Source organism: Epargyreus clarus, unplaced genomic scaffold (genome assembly GCF_041222505.1).
Source record: "Epargyreus clarus isolate Ecla_fem2 unplaced genomic scaffold, WU_Ecla_fem_2.2 ptg000008l, whole genome shotgun sequence".
NCBI classification, from domain to species: Eukaryota; Metazoa; Arthropoda; class Insecta; order Lepidoptera; family Hesperiidae; genus Epargyreus; species Epargyreus clarus.
Genome location: NW_027332216.1, coordinates 3252327 through 3269527, shown reverse-complemented (window position 1 = coordinate 3269527; position 17201 = coordinate 3252327). Strand labels below are relative to the sequence as shown.

General features: G+C 31.6%; 2 protein-coding genes across 3 annotated transcripts in view; one reads left to right on the top strand and one right to left on the bottom strand.

The window, feature by feature from the left end:
* The window catches only part of Adsl (adenylosuccinate lyase), a 42540-nt gene that overhangs the window by 820 nt on the left and 24519 nt on the right, over window positions 1-17201 (top strand). The gene's annotated exons all lie outside the window — the stretch shown is intronic.
* Window positions 540-14378, bottom strand: LOC140744150 (uncharacterized). Of its 2 annotated transcripts, none has more exons than XM_073075630.1 (5): window positions 14170-14378; window positions 10163-10333; window positions 6858-6966; window positions 4757-4888; window positions 540-2390 (listed from the first exon to the last, which is right to left on the bottom strand). In XM_073075630.1, the coding sequence occupies exons 2-5, from the start codon at window positions 10292-10294 to the stop codon at window positions 2245-2247; spliced, it is 519 nt and encodes a 172-aa protein (XP_072931731.1). In that variant the 5' UTR covers window positions 10295-10333; window positions 14170-14378; the 3' UTR covers window positions 540-2244. The 2 variants fall into 2 exon arrangements, with proteins under 2 accessions (XP_072931731.1, XP_072931729.1); XM_073075628.1 differs by lacking the exon at window positions 14170-14378 and adding an exon at window positions 10808-10967.

The window sequence follows — 17201 nt, the reverse complement described above, 5'->3', positions numbered from 1 at the left end:
TATTTTTAAATGACGTTATCATATTAAATCATTGATTAGTAAAGATTACTCACTCCTAACAAGAAAATGTAACCAGTTTTGTCATTTAGGTCATGATCTAAAAACTATATTTCGATTTTGTGTTTTTGCACCACGTTAATGCGCATGTCGGCATTGTTCCGCGTAAATTACACCATGACAGCCATTAAATGGTTGACAGAATTGTCAGCCGTTTAAGCCATTTAATGGCTTCCTTTAATGACAAGGAGGTGAGATATCTACTTATTATATTTAAATATTCATTAAATATGACTCCAATGCTACATTTTGTAAATACGAATACAAGGGTTATCGTCGATTTATTACTGCAAAATATAACTACCTCTCTATCTCTCTCTCTCTCACACACACACTAATTCTCTATATTTGCATCAGTCTTGTTCAAACGGATTTCGAATTTATTTATCCAAGTTTTAGTATGAGATATTTGATTTAATTTATAAAATTATATTGCTGGTAATTTTTATTACTATTTGGGTATATGAATAATAAAATCACAGTGCAATTTAGAATTTTTATTTAATAAAATTACAGCGGATACAATGTATACAATAATTATGTCATGTCATTAATTTACTCGTACGAACATTATTAAAAATCTGAAATTAGGTGACGCGGGTACCTTTAAAGTTGTGCCGAATGCAGTGCAGGTTATTTAAGGTAACATTAGCGCCAAATAACGTTATACTATGGAATAAAATAAATTCTACATGTATAATTACAAATCTACTTATGTCTAAAAATTAAATTACATTTTATAGAAAAATTACACGTCTTTCTCTCTAACTGTAAGTAGTTACAACAAACATTCACAACACTTGCGGTAAATATATCTTATAACTAATCTAAATAATTATTATATAACTAAATAAAATAACGACGATGATGAAAAATATTATTTACGCGATAATTTTGATTCTTCCAATAATCAAATAAAATTAACTTATTATCTACAAAAGAAAAGACTTTTTAATTTAAGAAGGATAGAAAACATTAAAACATAAGCTACAGTAATTAAGTATTTAGTAAGAAGGTGAAACGAGTTAATTGCGTGTCAACAGAAAGATTCTATTATCTCGAAATTTTTGGATTGAATTTTATTGTTACAACCAGAATTGTAATTAGTTAAGATTATAGATTATAGATTTTTTTAGGACGTAGTATTGTTAGTATGAAAATTATATATGAAACGATTACATACATTAAACTTAATCGGATGTTACTGACCAGTTAATTTATAAGTGTTATGAAACTTATCTACCACTGGACGGATACTGATTACTGCTTTGGTTCTCCCTTTAATACAAAAACAATCTTAAACATAAAGACATAATGTGCGCCTTCTTAATAACTAAAATTACAACAAAGTTTAAACGAAAATATCAATGAAAGAATCCAATAATACAAATTGGTTTAGTTTTATTATCAAACCCAAAGTGCAGTTACGTAATGCTTACATTATCGTAACGGTTAAAACAAGATATTTTTTACACAATTTGAAATTTGAGTAGATAGCTTAAAATAAGTTAGTCATAGCAACGGTGGTTTTATTTCGTTCGTAAGTCCTAGAGCAAAATATATTTAACTAAAAAACATAATAGAGTCGGCACTTGTGAAATGATATCTCATTGTGATAGTATACAATATATTTTCGACTTATTACTATGATTCTTTTAAGTTTTAGGATGTTTCAGTATTCAAGAATTTATTTGGCATTTTTTATTTCCATTTACGTAATGATTTGATAAAATGATAAAGTATAAACATTATGTATTATTCTATGTGATTCTTTCTATGTTCTAAACTTGCACTTATTCGGCCGAAAATAGATTTCAATATTAAAGTTATATTTTATTATTATAGCTGCCTCAATGCTCTTACGTAGCTGCGTCACAGGACAACCTTTAAGAACACTTAAAATAACTTAATTTATATTATTATCTAATTAAAATAATATTAAACAATCCCAATAGCTACACTCCAGGACAACCATTACTTTTACACAACTATTAGATCTAACACAAAAATATTATATTCTACACAAAATATGCTAAAAATAATACTTTGGAGTAAATAAAAATGATATATGCATGTTACATTCTTACATTAAAATAAAAGTCTGTAATTTAATTACTTATTGATACAAAATAATAATATCTTTGATTACGTATGTTTGGTTACACGGTGTCTCGGTTTTTAGACTGATCAATAGTCAGCTTCGTTCATGAAAGTAATGATTGCGTGTACGAGGAACACTGCGGCGTCAATGACAGCGAACACTCCAGAAGATATGAGGAGGTCGTAGGCTTCTTTATTCGGGCGAATGTTCACGTAGTAAGACCTGTGCCAGTCTGGAAACAAATAATATTTTACTTTAATTTTAATGTTGAGGGAAAATGAAGAAATAATAAAAACGTTTATGCGATTGATTAACAATATATCTATACTAATATTATAAAGAAGAAAACTTTGTTTATTTGTTTGATTGTAATGAATAGGCTCAAAAACTACTGGACCGATTTTAAAAATTATTTCACCATTCGAAAGCTACATTATCCACGAGTAATATAGGCTATATTTTGTAATAAATATATTTGATAAATAGATTTTGAGGCGGTACAAAGCTTGCCGGGTCAGCTGGTATGAAATACAATAAGAAAGTAACTGACAACTAAAATACAGTATAAGTTAACTACTAGAAATACTTTTGCGTCAACAAATTAAAGTGTTAAGTAATGTTCATAGATGCATCAAATATGTTACGTTTGTGAATGGCCTTATTTTGGTAATCAACTTGTCATTTTTTCCAATTTAAATTAAAATATAGCAACACTGACTTAGAAACGGAAGTGGCACGCGGCTTCAAATCCCCGTCCACACTATTTACAGTAAAGTAAGCAAACAGTTTGTACTGCGCATATTAAAGATGTATTACGGTAGATTTTAATGGAATGTAGTCGCAAATACGCTTACGCCATCTAATGTTAGCTGACATACCGGAATAGTAAACATGGGCTTAGTTTATGGCTGATTGACTTATTAAGTTGTAATTACTAAAAAAAATCTATGTGTTCGCCATAGTGTTTGCACAACTCGAAAAGTAGTTTGTGGATTGACTATAATACAATATTGTAAATAACAGTGTTCTATATAAGTTTTTACACCTTTTTCCCATGAGAATAGGAATGAAACTCCTATTTAAATCCTTAAAATTAATTAAAAAAAAAACTACGCACCAGCGGTTAACGGCGTGGGCGGCTTACCGTGCAGCTAGCATCTGTTACAATTTAGGGATGGCCATTCTTTCCGAAAAAGATCGATTCTTGAATCGATTCAAATGTGATAAATATGTTCACACAATATCGACGCTCAAAGAATCGATTATCCAAAAATCTATCTCAGATCACCATCCCTATTACAATTTACATATTAGGTATTAAATTGGGAAAGCCGGAATAGCGTCTATTCGCGTAGTTAACCGCCCTCAAGTTTAACTACTAGAACGTAGGAATGGGAAGAGTAACCAAATTATCTACTCTAATTTTAATATAATATGTTAATATCAGAAATCGCTGATTGCCAATTTCTTTAAAATTTTGTCTGTATGGTTAATTCCAGCATAAAAGATAGGATAGACAGATGATTATATTATATTTTTTATATCAGAAAAATGCCTTCGTGGGCCTTCTAGTAGTATATACCTAATACTAGTATTACAGTACGCGTATTACGTTACCGACACATACCACTGTAATCACCGCAGATACGAGCTAAACGTGATAATTACGCCACAATGATGTATTGAAGGACCAGTATTCAGCGGTCACGGCTAATTGAGTAGCTGGCAGCTTGATGGCTTGATTGATTGGTTATTTTACGCAATGTCTTATACAAAGTGCGTATTATGTATATAGTTAGTTGTAAAAAATAGTTATGTAGACAGACGCAACAATATAGAGTTTTAACGCAATATAACAATTTGATACAAGACAAATAAGAATAAAATATTTTTGTTTTATATTAAAAATAGCAGTGCGATTAACGAACGTGCTTGCAGATGATTAGTGGTTATAGAAAAACAAATTGAGACTTAACTATTCAAACCAATACCAGACAAAATTATGACAAAATATAAGTACATACCTACGATGTAGTATTTTGTTCTTTGTTATTGAAGTAGTGCAAATATTATTAGACATCTAAAGAGAATAACTTTATGATGACGTCGAACTTGTTTTCACATTATATTCATATTATATTACGTTATAAAAAAATAACAAATGGAAAATTTTAAATTTAAACAAATTAACAGTCTTAAAATCTTAGTTATGGGCATTATAAAGTAAAATTAAAAATAAATATAGTTCAAAAAACTAAAAAACACGCTTTTATAATACGAGTAATATCAACTGAAAATGCTTTCGGTATTCTATTTCATTATTTCATACAAGCAGGGTAAGATAAGGATGTATGTTGATCTCTTTCTACTGAAAAACTGAGTTACTCACTGACAAACATACAAGTGAAGCGAATATAAAGCGTGTAATGATATAAAATAATATCTGGCATTGCACATGAGTGTGTAGTTAAGGGCAATATAGCTCTTAATCATAAATATAAATTTGATATTTCTTAGGCCATAATGGATTATCACGAAAATCTGTAAAAGAAATAAAGGACAAATAAGAAGTAAATATAAAAATGAGATTAAACTTACCATAGAAGATGATGCCAGCGGCGGCGGTAAACATAATGAAACCCAAAACGGAGAACATTAGAGAAGTCTTCCATCCTGCTGATTCACCCAGCAACCTGGCGATGATGAGCACACCCGTGATGATGATGAAGCCTGGACAAAAAATAATGATCATTACTTTTTTTTCATTAACTCATGATTTACTCAAATGGTTTATATTAAGAAAAAAAATGAAAAGTACGTGGATGGTTATAATTATAAATGTATATAGAGGGATAGATAAAAAGATGAACTTAATTGAATTTAACCAGATATAAACAAATCGTTCAAAGTACTTTATCGAATGTCTTGTGTCGAATTTTCGAATTTCTCGAAGATACTTAAAAATACATAAACACAAGAAATTCAACTTCTTTCAGTACTATTCTGTATATATGTAGATTCATTTGTACGTGTTATACTGTTTACTTTTCTACAGATGCTATTTATTTTTACTTAAAATTATGTGAAGCGTCAAATTAAAGAGATTAACTTTTAGCTTCGTCGAAGCATTCATTAAGTTGGGACAAATTACATTCAAGCTTTCTTAATGTATAGTTATTATATACTTTTCTCACGAGACTAAAATAATTGTGTACCTTTTAATAATTAAATTGCATTCCCGCAAAATACTCTTAATACAATTATATCATAAATCAAGTTAATACTTTTCACTTTCACACACAAAGTTCAATGTAACCAATTTTCCAGTTAATGAAGAAGTGAAACTGATTTTAAATTGGCATTGCGTAAAGTTTCGACGACATTGCAATATAGGTATCATAACTTTGATGATTGGAGGCAAAATTTATATTTGACTTTCATCATCATCAACCCATTACTGTCCCACTGCTGGGCACGGGTCTCCTTTCAGAATGAGAAGGATTAGGCCATAGTCCACCGCGCTGGCCATGTGCGTATTGGTAGACTTCACATACCTTTGAGATTTTTTTTTATAAGTCTCTCAGGTATGCAGGTTTCCTCACGATGTTTTCCTTCACCGTTTAAGCAAGTGGCTAATTTCTAATATTTGACTTTAATTTAGGAATTTAATCTTATAATTAACCGTTAAATTGGCGGACTTCCATTACTAAAGAGAAGTAAAGTTGATAACAATAAATATTGAAGTATATAAATAATGGTAGATTATATAATTAATACTGATATAATTGTAAACGTTACAATAATAGAACAAATCATGGTGTCCTTGAAACTGTCTTCAAACTCAATGACAATGGGAAGACAGGAAGGTTGAAGAAACTAAAAACAAAATGACGACGTCTTTCCAATTGTTCCAAAAAGACTCAGGGACAATGAGGTGACGCTAAATTAAATGTTAATTAGTAACACCAGCCATAACAAATGAACTCTTAAAATTAATCTTAAATGGTCTTGTAAAGTACAAATTATGCTATAAAATCACGACGTTTTGTAATACTTTGCAAATTTTAAATTATATCTCTTGTTCAAGGGTAACTATATTTTTTATTTTTGTAATTCTTGCCTTTTTATTATATCTTCTTCGCTAATTTCAACAGATTATTAAACGATGGCCGTTAATCGGTATTAAATGTTCGAAATCGATTTTTAACAATAAAATTGCCTGCAAATTGAAGGATTAGAACAAATTCGTTGCGACAATCAGGTCATGGTTTTCAATTGTGTAAATAGATATAGTACCTTATACACATCAGTGACTACAGATTCCATAATCTTGGTTTATTTAAACGACAGTCTTTATTATTATTTATGTAACAAAGCAATTACTTTAGTATTTCACTGACCACGGGTCTTTAGGATTGCCAAACTGTATTTAAACCGTGAAATAACTATCGATTGTTCCTTATTCAGAACCGAATGAGTAGTTACTACTAATTCCGTAGTATCATTATAACTCTAATATTTGGTTTCCACGCGTTTAATATTTACTTACGAAATTGCTGTTTATTTTGTTTTATGTCTTCACAAATTACGCTATTAGGCTTCCAACTATTTAAAGTGTTCTAAAATTCTATTTGCTTTACTTTTCATAGAATGTAGCTTAACTTTTAATTTGCTTACTTTCACTTTAGTTGGTACTTACTCGAGAAGGAAGAGTAGATGAGAGCGATGTGTCGGTGGCTGGAAGCCACGACCTGAGGCATGTAATACAGGGCGCCAACGACAAGACCGACGGCGATCACGGCTAGAATCTAGAAATAGGAACAGTAACATTAACAAAGGAAAAAGAAACAATAATGACAACAATAGGTTCTTAAAATAATGTGATAAATATAGAGTACGGAAGTTCTCAATTGCTTGTAGAAATTATTGTAAAAATACGGGACTTTATCAAAGTCTAACAAATTATGAAGATATCAGACCATAGAGAGACCCTATAATATATGAATCAGTTAAGAACTTCATTACTTAAAGTATGAAGTTAGATTATTTTAATCGAGGTTTCCTTGCGTTCAAATAACGCATTGACAAGATAACAATTAACATTTTAGCGAGTAATTACAGAATAAGTTATTTTGATGTCACATTAACAATCGGTAATGAGATATAAGATTTGATGTAAAAAAAACTAAGTACTGTCTCAATAACCACTGGCTTAACAAGTAATAAAGTGTTGACTTAAAACAACCATGTAGAATGTGCGATCCAGTTATAATCACCATTTCAACCTAAATACAAACATATCATTAATTTGCCATAATGATAATGGTTATTGTCATTCGCGTGCACCAACTTTTTCTTTGTCGTATCATTACAACTGTACCGAAATGAAATTGTTACAATGCGTACTTTACAAATTACAATTTCTTATGAAGGTGCTCAAAAAACGTCAAAAAACTTTATATTGTACGGCGATTGGCGAGTTTTTGTCACAAGAATTGTTAAACTGCGATCTAATTCCACCATTTTGAGACTGGCAAATTGAACAATGGAGCATGTAACAGAAAATAATAAAACTGATCTAGTAAAAGGATGTTACCGCAGATTATATCCAAGTGAAAGCGTCAATCTGTCAATCGTTTTCTCCTTTTGAATATTCGTAAACACCACAAGTAAATGGTTTCCCGATGTAGTGGCGTTTTCCTAATGACTACTGGCTTTCGCTTTCACGTTCTCTTGTCTTTGATCGGGTTTAATTTTTACGAGCTCTACCACTTTTAAATTTTAATAACGCTCTTACTAACCAGATGGCGTAAGTATTTTTAGTAGTTTTTATAGCTTTAAAACAACTTTTTCAGTTTTAGTCACCTTATAAAATTTGTAAGGCTTATTTATGCAATTAATCTTTTCTTTAGATTTTTCATGATATTCTTAGAATAATACTTCAGGTACTTGCATAATCATTTCCAATGTTCTTCTGAACGTTTCGAATCGAAACACAAAAAGTCTTGAACGAATCGTCTCACAATGGCCTTTGTGAAGTTTAAATGAAGACACAAGGTAGCTTTGTGTATCAAGGACGTCATGTACCACTGAACTACCAGTGCTGTCACTTGCCCATTCTCACGTTTCAACGCTTGAATGTCACCTGCATTTGTGACTGTAATCAATATTTGTGCATCGATATACTTAATCGTGTCTGATACGAAATATTAATGTTTGCTAACTCCACTTTTGCTACTGTTTGGTTACTTATTACTGAAATGTCAATGTCTAATTCACCTGTACCTTATAATCTTATTTATAACTTGTACATATTATAAATTATATTTCATCACTATGTTATAATTATGTTATTTATGTGCAGATTCTCTTAAATATACAAAGTGATAAACAAGCAATATCACCATCGAAATTAATATAATTAGGGCTCATAATCATCAATAATATAATATAATCATCAATGAATCTGTAAAATAGCATTGCATTGGTATAAAATTATGAAAAATGGATTGATTTGAATGTAATAAATAAAACATACATTCTTGCGTTTACGTTCATAATTGTACATTAAGTACTTAATATTCAGAAGCATCAAATATAACACTTTAATTTACTGGGTACTTAATAGACATTTAAATAAAAGAACGTTTAGGATGAAGCTAATAATATGGTTATTACAGGTAACGTCAATCAATTAATAATTGTAAGCAATCAATACGACGGACGGATCGTTTTGGAATTATTCATCATTATCGAAACCCTTATAGCATATAGCAGCAAAATTAACTTCCTTCGTAATATCGTTCAATTGTGTTGTTCAATTTAAGTTATCCGCTACGATTCTAATTGTAGGAAATAGAGTCATTACTTTGCATGTGCCTTCGAAGAATCTCATTACAACTCAGAAAGTCAGAAACACATAATTATATATCGTACTTTAAATATATTTTGTTCAAATTGTTGCTCTAAATAGACAAATGCAACTTTGCTAATTAAAAAAAAAACTTTTATTTGACAACTTGTCTCCTTAACACGCTTTTTTGTTAGAAAGCTAATGAAGATTTTACCATTATATTCGTTTCAATTAAAATGTTTAAGTTATCATTAAGATACAATTTCGAAAAATGGGGCGACTACTTTTTCGAATACTTTGTCAAGACATTATTACTCTCTTTTCCTAGAAATAAGTAATACTTATAGTGATTGAGATAATTGCTAATGCTAATAAAATTATTATTGATGATTGATAGAATATAAATATCTAAAATAAGTGCTTAGCGGGTACCCTATGACAAAACCAGTATTTAATAGTTTTGTACTATTATACCAATATTTTCTGTGTAAATGTTTACTATAATAACTTTAATTTGTTCCCTACACCGTTTGGAACACGCAGCATTAATTATTCAATCGTGTTTAATTATTTAATTATTGTCGCCTTCAACGGCCATGTATAACTTTGAGGGTGGTAAATCCCCCTTCGACATAAGCAATTGTAATTTTCACTCTACTGTTTTCTGGTTTGAAAAATATGTTGATGTGGGAACTTTGTTGATGTATTAAATACATTTATCTACTCTGCTAGCAGCCGTAGTACCAAGCTAATTCTACCTCACATTTTTTTATGTTCATCATGGATTTAAAATAAGTGCTTCTGTCTTCTGCCACTGTTGATTTATTAATCTTTCAGCGTCGTTTTTATAATTTAAGTAGAACACTGGTAAGCGGCTACTGCCGTCTGTAGTCATCTGCAATCAACCCCCGATAAATTTAAATTCCTATCTAAGTTTTGCATCATATGCGTTGCTTCCGTTGATGACGAAGTTGGAAGGAAAAGTATGTCTCCTTTACCACACCCTTCAACCAGAATACAGCAGCGCTTAACACTGCTGTTATTAGGTAAAAATAGGTGTGGCAGTGGTGCTGTCGGAGTCGAACCACAAAGGGTTCTACCCCGGCTTCTACCTTCCGGTTCTACCTTCAAAATGCGTTCTAAAGTCTTACCAGTTCCACGATCCTCAGCCCGACGCACCAGTTCTTCTTGAGCACCGCCGCGGCGCGGTGGTCTCTGTCGCTAGCGGCGCCATCTTCGCCCTTCTTGGCCTGCGCCTCCGCCTCCCTGTCGCCCGCCGACATGGCCCACACTACTCGCGCTCCGCCCCCGTACTCGGACACCTGGGAATTGTTGCAGATTTTAATAAGGATAATTAGGTGCTTTAGGGCATTCGTTGTACTAAGTCGCATCTCGATCTTTGGGATGTAGAATAGAGGATTTTTGTCTGATGCTTAGATATTGAGAGGAGCACCGTGGCTAGTAGTAAAACACTGATAGTTTGATGATGCTCAAGTATTTCATTTTGTTTGTTATGGTTGTCTGCATTTATTTTGTTTGCTTTTTAATTGATTGTTATTTTAATGTTTTTGTATGCTTATGTCAGAATATAAATGGAATTGGAATTAACCAAAACTAATGTTTCGATTTGCTAACTTTATCGGAAGAGACTTTTGTGCCTACATTTTCAGTTTAGCGCCTCACATTTGCATTGATTTTAGCTTGGATCAAGATTTGCATTATATTAGCATCATTGTATTGCTAATTGTCAGTAATGGGGTTCGCCTAATTAACTATACCACAAACCCTATACTTACCCCTTTCACTACCGCTCGGGCAAATGGAGTATTTTCAAAGCCCGAATTCCCTCTGCCATATAATTCTAATAGTCGTAACATTCCCTCATTACAGAGTAGGTTTTCTATCTAGAGTTTTATATTTATAGGTAGATCAATACTATTGATTCAGAGTTAATAAAGTTTGAAAACCAATACAATACTGATGGTAGAGTTAATTAGAAATAAATAGAAATAAAGCGTGACATTCACGGCGCGACGGCTACGGCATACATAAGTCAGCTAACAAATGCCAATCGCTCGATCGGAACGCACGCATCCACTTTCCAATAGTGGACGCGTAAAATATTTGCGTGATTAACGACTTATTAGTGGCCGTTTAGTGGCTGGCTTTCCAAATCCTTATTCATTTAGAATGTATTGTGTGAGTTTTTGTAGATAAGTACGTACTCGTAGATTTGTTTTTGTTTCGTGTCGTGTTGGTTGTTTTGTCACTAAAGTAGTCGTAGCTTTTGAAACAAGTTTAATGGTAGGAACATTTAAGAAATGTCAATAGCAACCTCCTTGAAAACTTCCCGAAGAGTGTAATATCGTCTTTTAATATGGATTTTGTTGTGTTATATTTCCATACTGTAAAATTTCATGAATTTTTCTCATTTCATAGATTGTTTACCCAGCTGATTTACCAACCGTATCGATGATCATAGTACAATCGTCCAAACTGTTAGTGCTTACACGAAAACCTTTTTTTATTATAGAAGTACCAAACTATCATGCAGTTCACCTAATGGTAAGTGGCAACTACGTCCCATAGATATCAATTTTCAACCCCAGGTAGGATTAGAATAGGTAGTAACTGAGGCAGGCTTAAGCTAGTGTAGTAAGTACTCTAATCCTATCTTGTCTATAACCGACCACAGGTACGTTACTTCCCACATACAGACCAGAACAGCATCGCTTAACACTGTTGTTATTAGGCAATAGGTATGACAGTGGGGCCACCACGGTCGAACCACTAAGGGTCCCGTATAAGTTTTCTTTAAACTTTTTTCTTAGTACTTTCATGTCTACTAGCTTGTTTGCACAGTTGGTATACCAGCCGTATTAATGGTAGAATGGTCACCACATTCTTACACTTAACGTGAGCACACGGAAATCTAAATTATGTATCTTAGTTTAGGTTCTGGATGTTGTGCTTTTGTGTGTCAACAATGTTAGTGTAAGTGTAAAGGGGGTAGATAGGAATTTAAGAGGGTTGGTTTCGGGTTCCCATGGAGGTACACATCTACATGGTGAATTTAGACTTAGGTTTTGTGTGAAGGTGACCTATATGCCTATGACATTCAGGAAGTCTGTACTTATTTTAAAGATTTAAAAAGTGTAGACTTTTCCCATGACTTTTTCCACAGATATAAATCTAATTTTGTGTATGTGTTGTCTGTCCAGGATCGCAAATCGATAATTCGATTTCATTACGCTTTTTTTTGTTTAAAAATTATGATTGATTTTTAACATGATACAAAAAACTATTTTGCAAAATAAATATAAAATATCCACGCTCAAAATATACTGGAATTCGAAGAACATCGAAAAATAATGAATACTTGCTTAGAATTACTTGCTTGCATGCGTCATAGCATGTTTTAGAAAAAAATGATATATTATTTTTATTCTTTTATCGATATCATTTTCTAAAATTTAATAATGGTATTGAATATACAAAAATAAGCATTGAAAAGGCTTTAAAAAGTTTAAACTCAAAATATTTTTAAAAATCCCTAAATTGTATATAATATAATTGTATTTTTATCGCTGGAATTACGTAGCGTAGGTATTGTAACCACATGCATAAATGTAATACCATAATATAATGCTAATTAATTAAACATTATTATCCTATGTAATCATATGTAATTTGTAAATTTTGATATTCATGATTGTAATAATTTGTATATTTTGTCATAGATTAGTAAAGATACTTCGCCGCCTTGCAATTGAATGAAGCCACAAAAGGCTTATGAGTAAGTTCTTTTTTTGACTTCTTGCCAAATAAAAACATTTTTAGAGAAAATTTACGAATAGACAACTAATACTGCAAAATTTACATAAAACAAAGTTTGGAAAATCCAAAAGTGCACGACTCATAATGCTCATTTAATTATGAAATATAAAAAAAAAAAAAAAACTTAAGTCGTTCAAAATTAATTGCCGAAAAAACAGCTGTAGTAGGAAGAAGGTACTGCACAAGCGCCCCTGGTGGAATAAATGTACATAATATCTATAGATATACAGTCTTGTAGTTTTCGTTTTTTATTAATTGCAATTAAACGACACTGAATTAATTAATCATTCGCATTCAGTGACCTACAATCGTCGATTGGAATTAAAAAAAAAATTAACTCAAATGATGGATTTTTTCACAAGTTACAGTGTTTTCAGGTTTCACACATGACGGACAGGAAAATTTTTTGACCTATTTTGGTGTTTTTTTCCAATTCTATTGCAGTAAATCAATTTTTAAAAAGTATGGAATTAATCTCCATTAAATTATCTCGACAATAGTATGCAAAATATCTTGATTCCGTGAACTATCAAGGCTATAATAATAAAAATAGCCGCCAAAATGAAGCGAAAAAATTTTTTCGATCGTAAAGCACTCTCTCATGCTTCGCATCATGAGTCGTGCAATAAATAAATTATTATTTGAAATATTTTAGGGACATTTTAGCACGGAGACGTGGCAAAACTTTTTTACGCAACTATTTCAATTTTCAAAACTGGGCACATTTTCTTGTTAAGAGTGAGTAATCTTTACTAATCTATGTATTTTGTATAATGGATTAAAATTAGCGACTATAAAATTGTAATTTTGCACGCCTTTAAGGTTAAATAAGTGGAAGTCATATTCTTTATTACACCTAATTTACTGTACCTTATTTAAGCAAATAAAGATTTATTATTATTATTATGCCAAAACGAAACTTACGTAAATAACAGGTACGTAAGTAAAATAGGTATACCTGTACAAAAAGTTATCCAAGTTACCTGTGCGATATCGTTAATTACGCAGTCAGCGATGTAATAGAAAAATGTCATTACTTATGCATACATCGGAAAATGTTTGTCGTACATGCAAGCTTTCAGTACTCGACTTGTAATTATTTTAACACATCCTCGTTAAACTTATAAAATAATAAATTGTATTATTTGCTTTGAACAACAATTTAATATTAGTACCCATTCATTTTTCCTTGATATTTGCAAAATGAAAAATGCATCATTATTATAAGTCCATTAAATTATATAATTATTTTATGTTAGTATATAATAAAGAAAATCTTAAATAAATATTTAATAAAATAATTAATATAATAAAATCTTACCCAGAAATTTATTTAAATATTTAAAACTCCAATAGACGTTTGGAAAAAGCACTTGATCACTTCGCAGTTGGTTGTTTACGAAAAAAGTAAAACACCGATTCAAATTTCGAAGCGCGTTTGGCGCGTTCGATTTACCACTGGCTACGGGTGCGTTCAGTGTGCGTCGCGGACCGACTAGCAGTGGGCTCTCGATCGCTGCAACTCAACGCCTCATCACGCCCAGCCTCGCGACCTTTGTTTAACCACATAAATCCCCCTTTATCGCCCTTACGTCACATTTTGTAGGGAACACGGCAGCTCTGCCAACACTGGACGCCATACCGTAGAACCGGTGGCGTAGGTAATGCTACACATTTGTGTAAACAGCTTTCATTCATTTAAAGCGGTTATGTACACGTACGCATAACATTGGCGGTAATCGGTGAGGTGTGGTTAAGTTCCAAATGTTTGTGGTGTTCTACGGCTACAAAGTTATATTTACGACATACCTGTTATACCTATGTTGCTCATAATCATTACCTAGTGACTATTGTTATAGAAAGTCAAAACTTACTTTGTTATTACACATTTCCAATAAATTTAATAAAGAACAAATATTTAAATAATAATTTTGTGATCATGTATGTATATATGTATGTGTAGCAAAGAGCTGTAGGTAAAATCTATTTCAGCATTTTAAGCAAATGTGAAAACTTAGACACTGAGCATCCAAGATTAAACAAATAATTAAAAATAATAATAAAGTACGGGAACTAAAATACGGTATTTAATGATTATAGACACTACTGATATGACTAATATACTTTAAAATAATAGAACCTATAAAAGCAAAGTCAGTTGATTTAACAAATAAAATTAATCTATATATATTTTCATAGGATTGATTTATGCCGACAGAAATGCCCTATCAAAGAACTTACTACAACTATGAATATGAAGCACAGATTAGATATTGCGAAAGATTCGAATGGAATGGAACGAAATAGATTTTACGATTTCTGTAGTAGGCATCTGTTTTGGTTTTAAACATGGTCGATTTCTTGTAAGGCATTCATAATTAATAATATGGCACCACCGTCACACCTATTTCTTCCGCATAGCAGCATTTTAACATTGCTGTGTTCTTTTTGGTGTGTGAAAGATTTTTATTATTTTTTTAATACTAATTAATACATTTTTAATTTTTTACACAACGTTCTAGATGGTTCTAGCTTAGTCCTTAAGAGCAAGAGAATTGATGATGATTATTGCCACTCTTGCAAAACTCTTTGAAATTGCAAGGCAAGTAAATATTGCAAGAGTAAATAAAATAAAAATAAATAAAATAAAATAAAAGTAAGTAAATATTAATAATCTCATACTAGGTATTTGGTGGACTCTATGGTCGTTTGCTATATCAGTCTCATAAAAATGTACTAAAATATCTACAAATACAATGTGCCATGACGTAATAATAAGAACATATTTTATAATAGAAAAGGTTAAGGAATGGTTTCTTAATCTCAAAATACACGATTTCACTGAAATACATCACAATATTAACTACTTAAAATCGGAAATGAAATAAATACTTTATTGTTATAGATTAAATCATCCATAAAGGTTATATTCTATTTTTCAGTTAATACAATCCGTCGAAGGTTACCTTCAACCAGAGGACGGCGAGACAAAAAGTATTAAATTATTGCAAAGTTTATTCTCGCTATAAAAACAGGAATAAAATGTAGACGCACGGCGCTCGCCAAATTCGAGTCTTTCAGCTATTCCAGCTGACCACACGCAGTACGCGCATGCTATAATAGTTTTTGGGACACATATTATTACTTTATTTTTGCTACAGTGTCAAAAATATATTTATTATTTTAGTCGCTACAGGATATTCTTAATGCGCAGCCCCAGAACACTATTATTATAGTATACTATTATTTATTATATTATGTATTCATTCCTTTATTTTAGTTTGTCATTTTATTTAAATTGGTATATTAAAAAAAAAACATATAAACACGACGATCCCAAAAAATTTAGAATAATGTTTATCTATGCATCAATTGAGGAATCCATAGCACAACAGTAAGTAGGTAGTATAATAAAATTCTAAGTGAAATCATAATTATGAATCCAATTATACCCATATTCATTGACCATCACGGCCAAACAAAAAAGATATCGGTATACAAATGCAGATAAACATTTTTACCGCGCCATTATCAAGCAAAGCGACCGATCGTTTATTATGTAGCTATTCGAAAATTGAAAAGCCACTTTCTAGCGTTTTCCGGTCTAGAACTCAGCGTGCGCGCATAACTGCATACGTGTATGCGCACGCAGTATCGACGGGTTTGTTTTCTTCTGACATTTGGCGTATTTTTACTACAAAACATTAAAAACACTTTATTAAATACACTTAAGAATACCATGATCCTATTGTAAGAGGTTTTTCTTCCTACACAGGTTTAGGTATGTACGTACTACTTACATACCTTATTTATCTGTAAGAAACTTTAGATAGTCTATTAGAATTTTTGTCCATTACAATTAAAAGCATATGACTGCTCTCGGATTTTTTTTTTTAATTTAGTCTGTTGATGGTTCATTAATTAATATTGTACAAAGATAATAAGTAAGTCATTAATATGATATTTTGTTTCCAAGAATTAATTTAGAGTCGAATTAATTAAGAAGAATTAATTATAAGTCGAAAGTTCAGGGTAGGGTTACCAAACGCGGTTTGCAAAGAACAGGAACAGCCCGCCCCCGTGGGCAGTGCCGCGCGAAATAATCACGATTACTGTCACAAAGTAGCATAATGATAGACTCGATCAATTTATACTCTGTTTTAGCAAATAACAGTAGTTTATGTGGCTTGCATGCTGGCCAGTAGGTTTGAGTAACTGAGCTCGGTGTAAGTAAAACAAAAAACATGAGGATGAAACACTTGTAGGAGGCATTCCAACTTAGTTCTTAAGGCTGAAAGAACGGCTGATTTCAGGCCCAAATTGTATCTGGAGTCGATACTAGATTTCCATTGA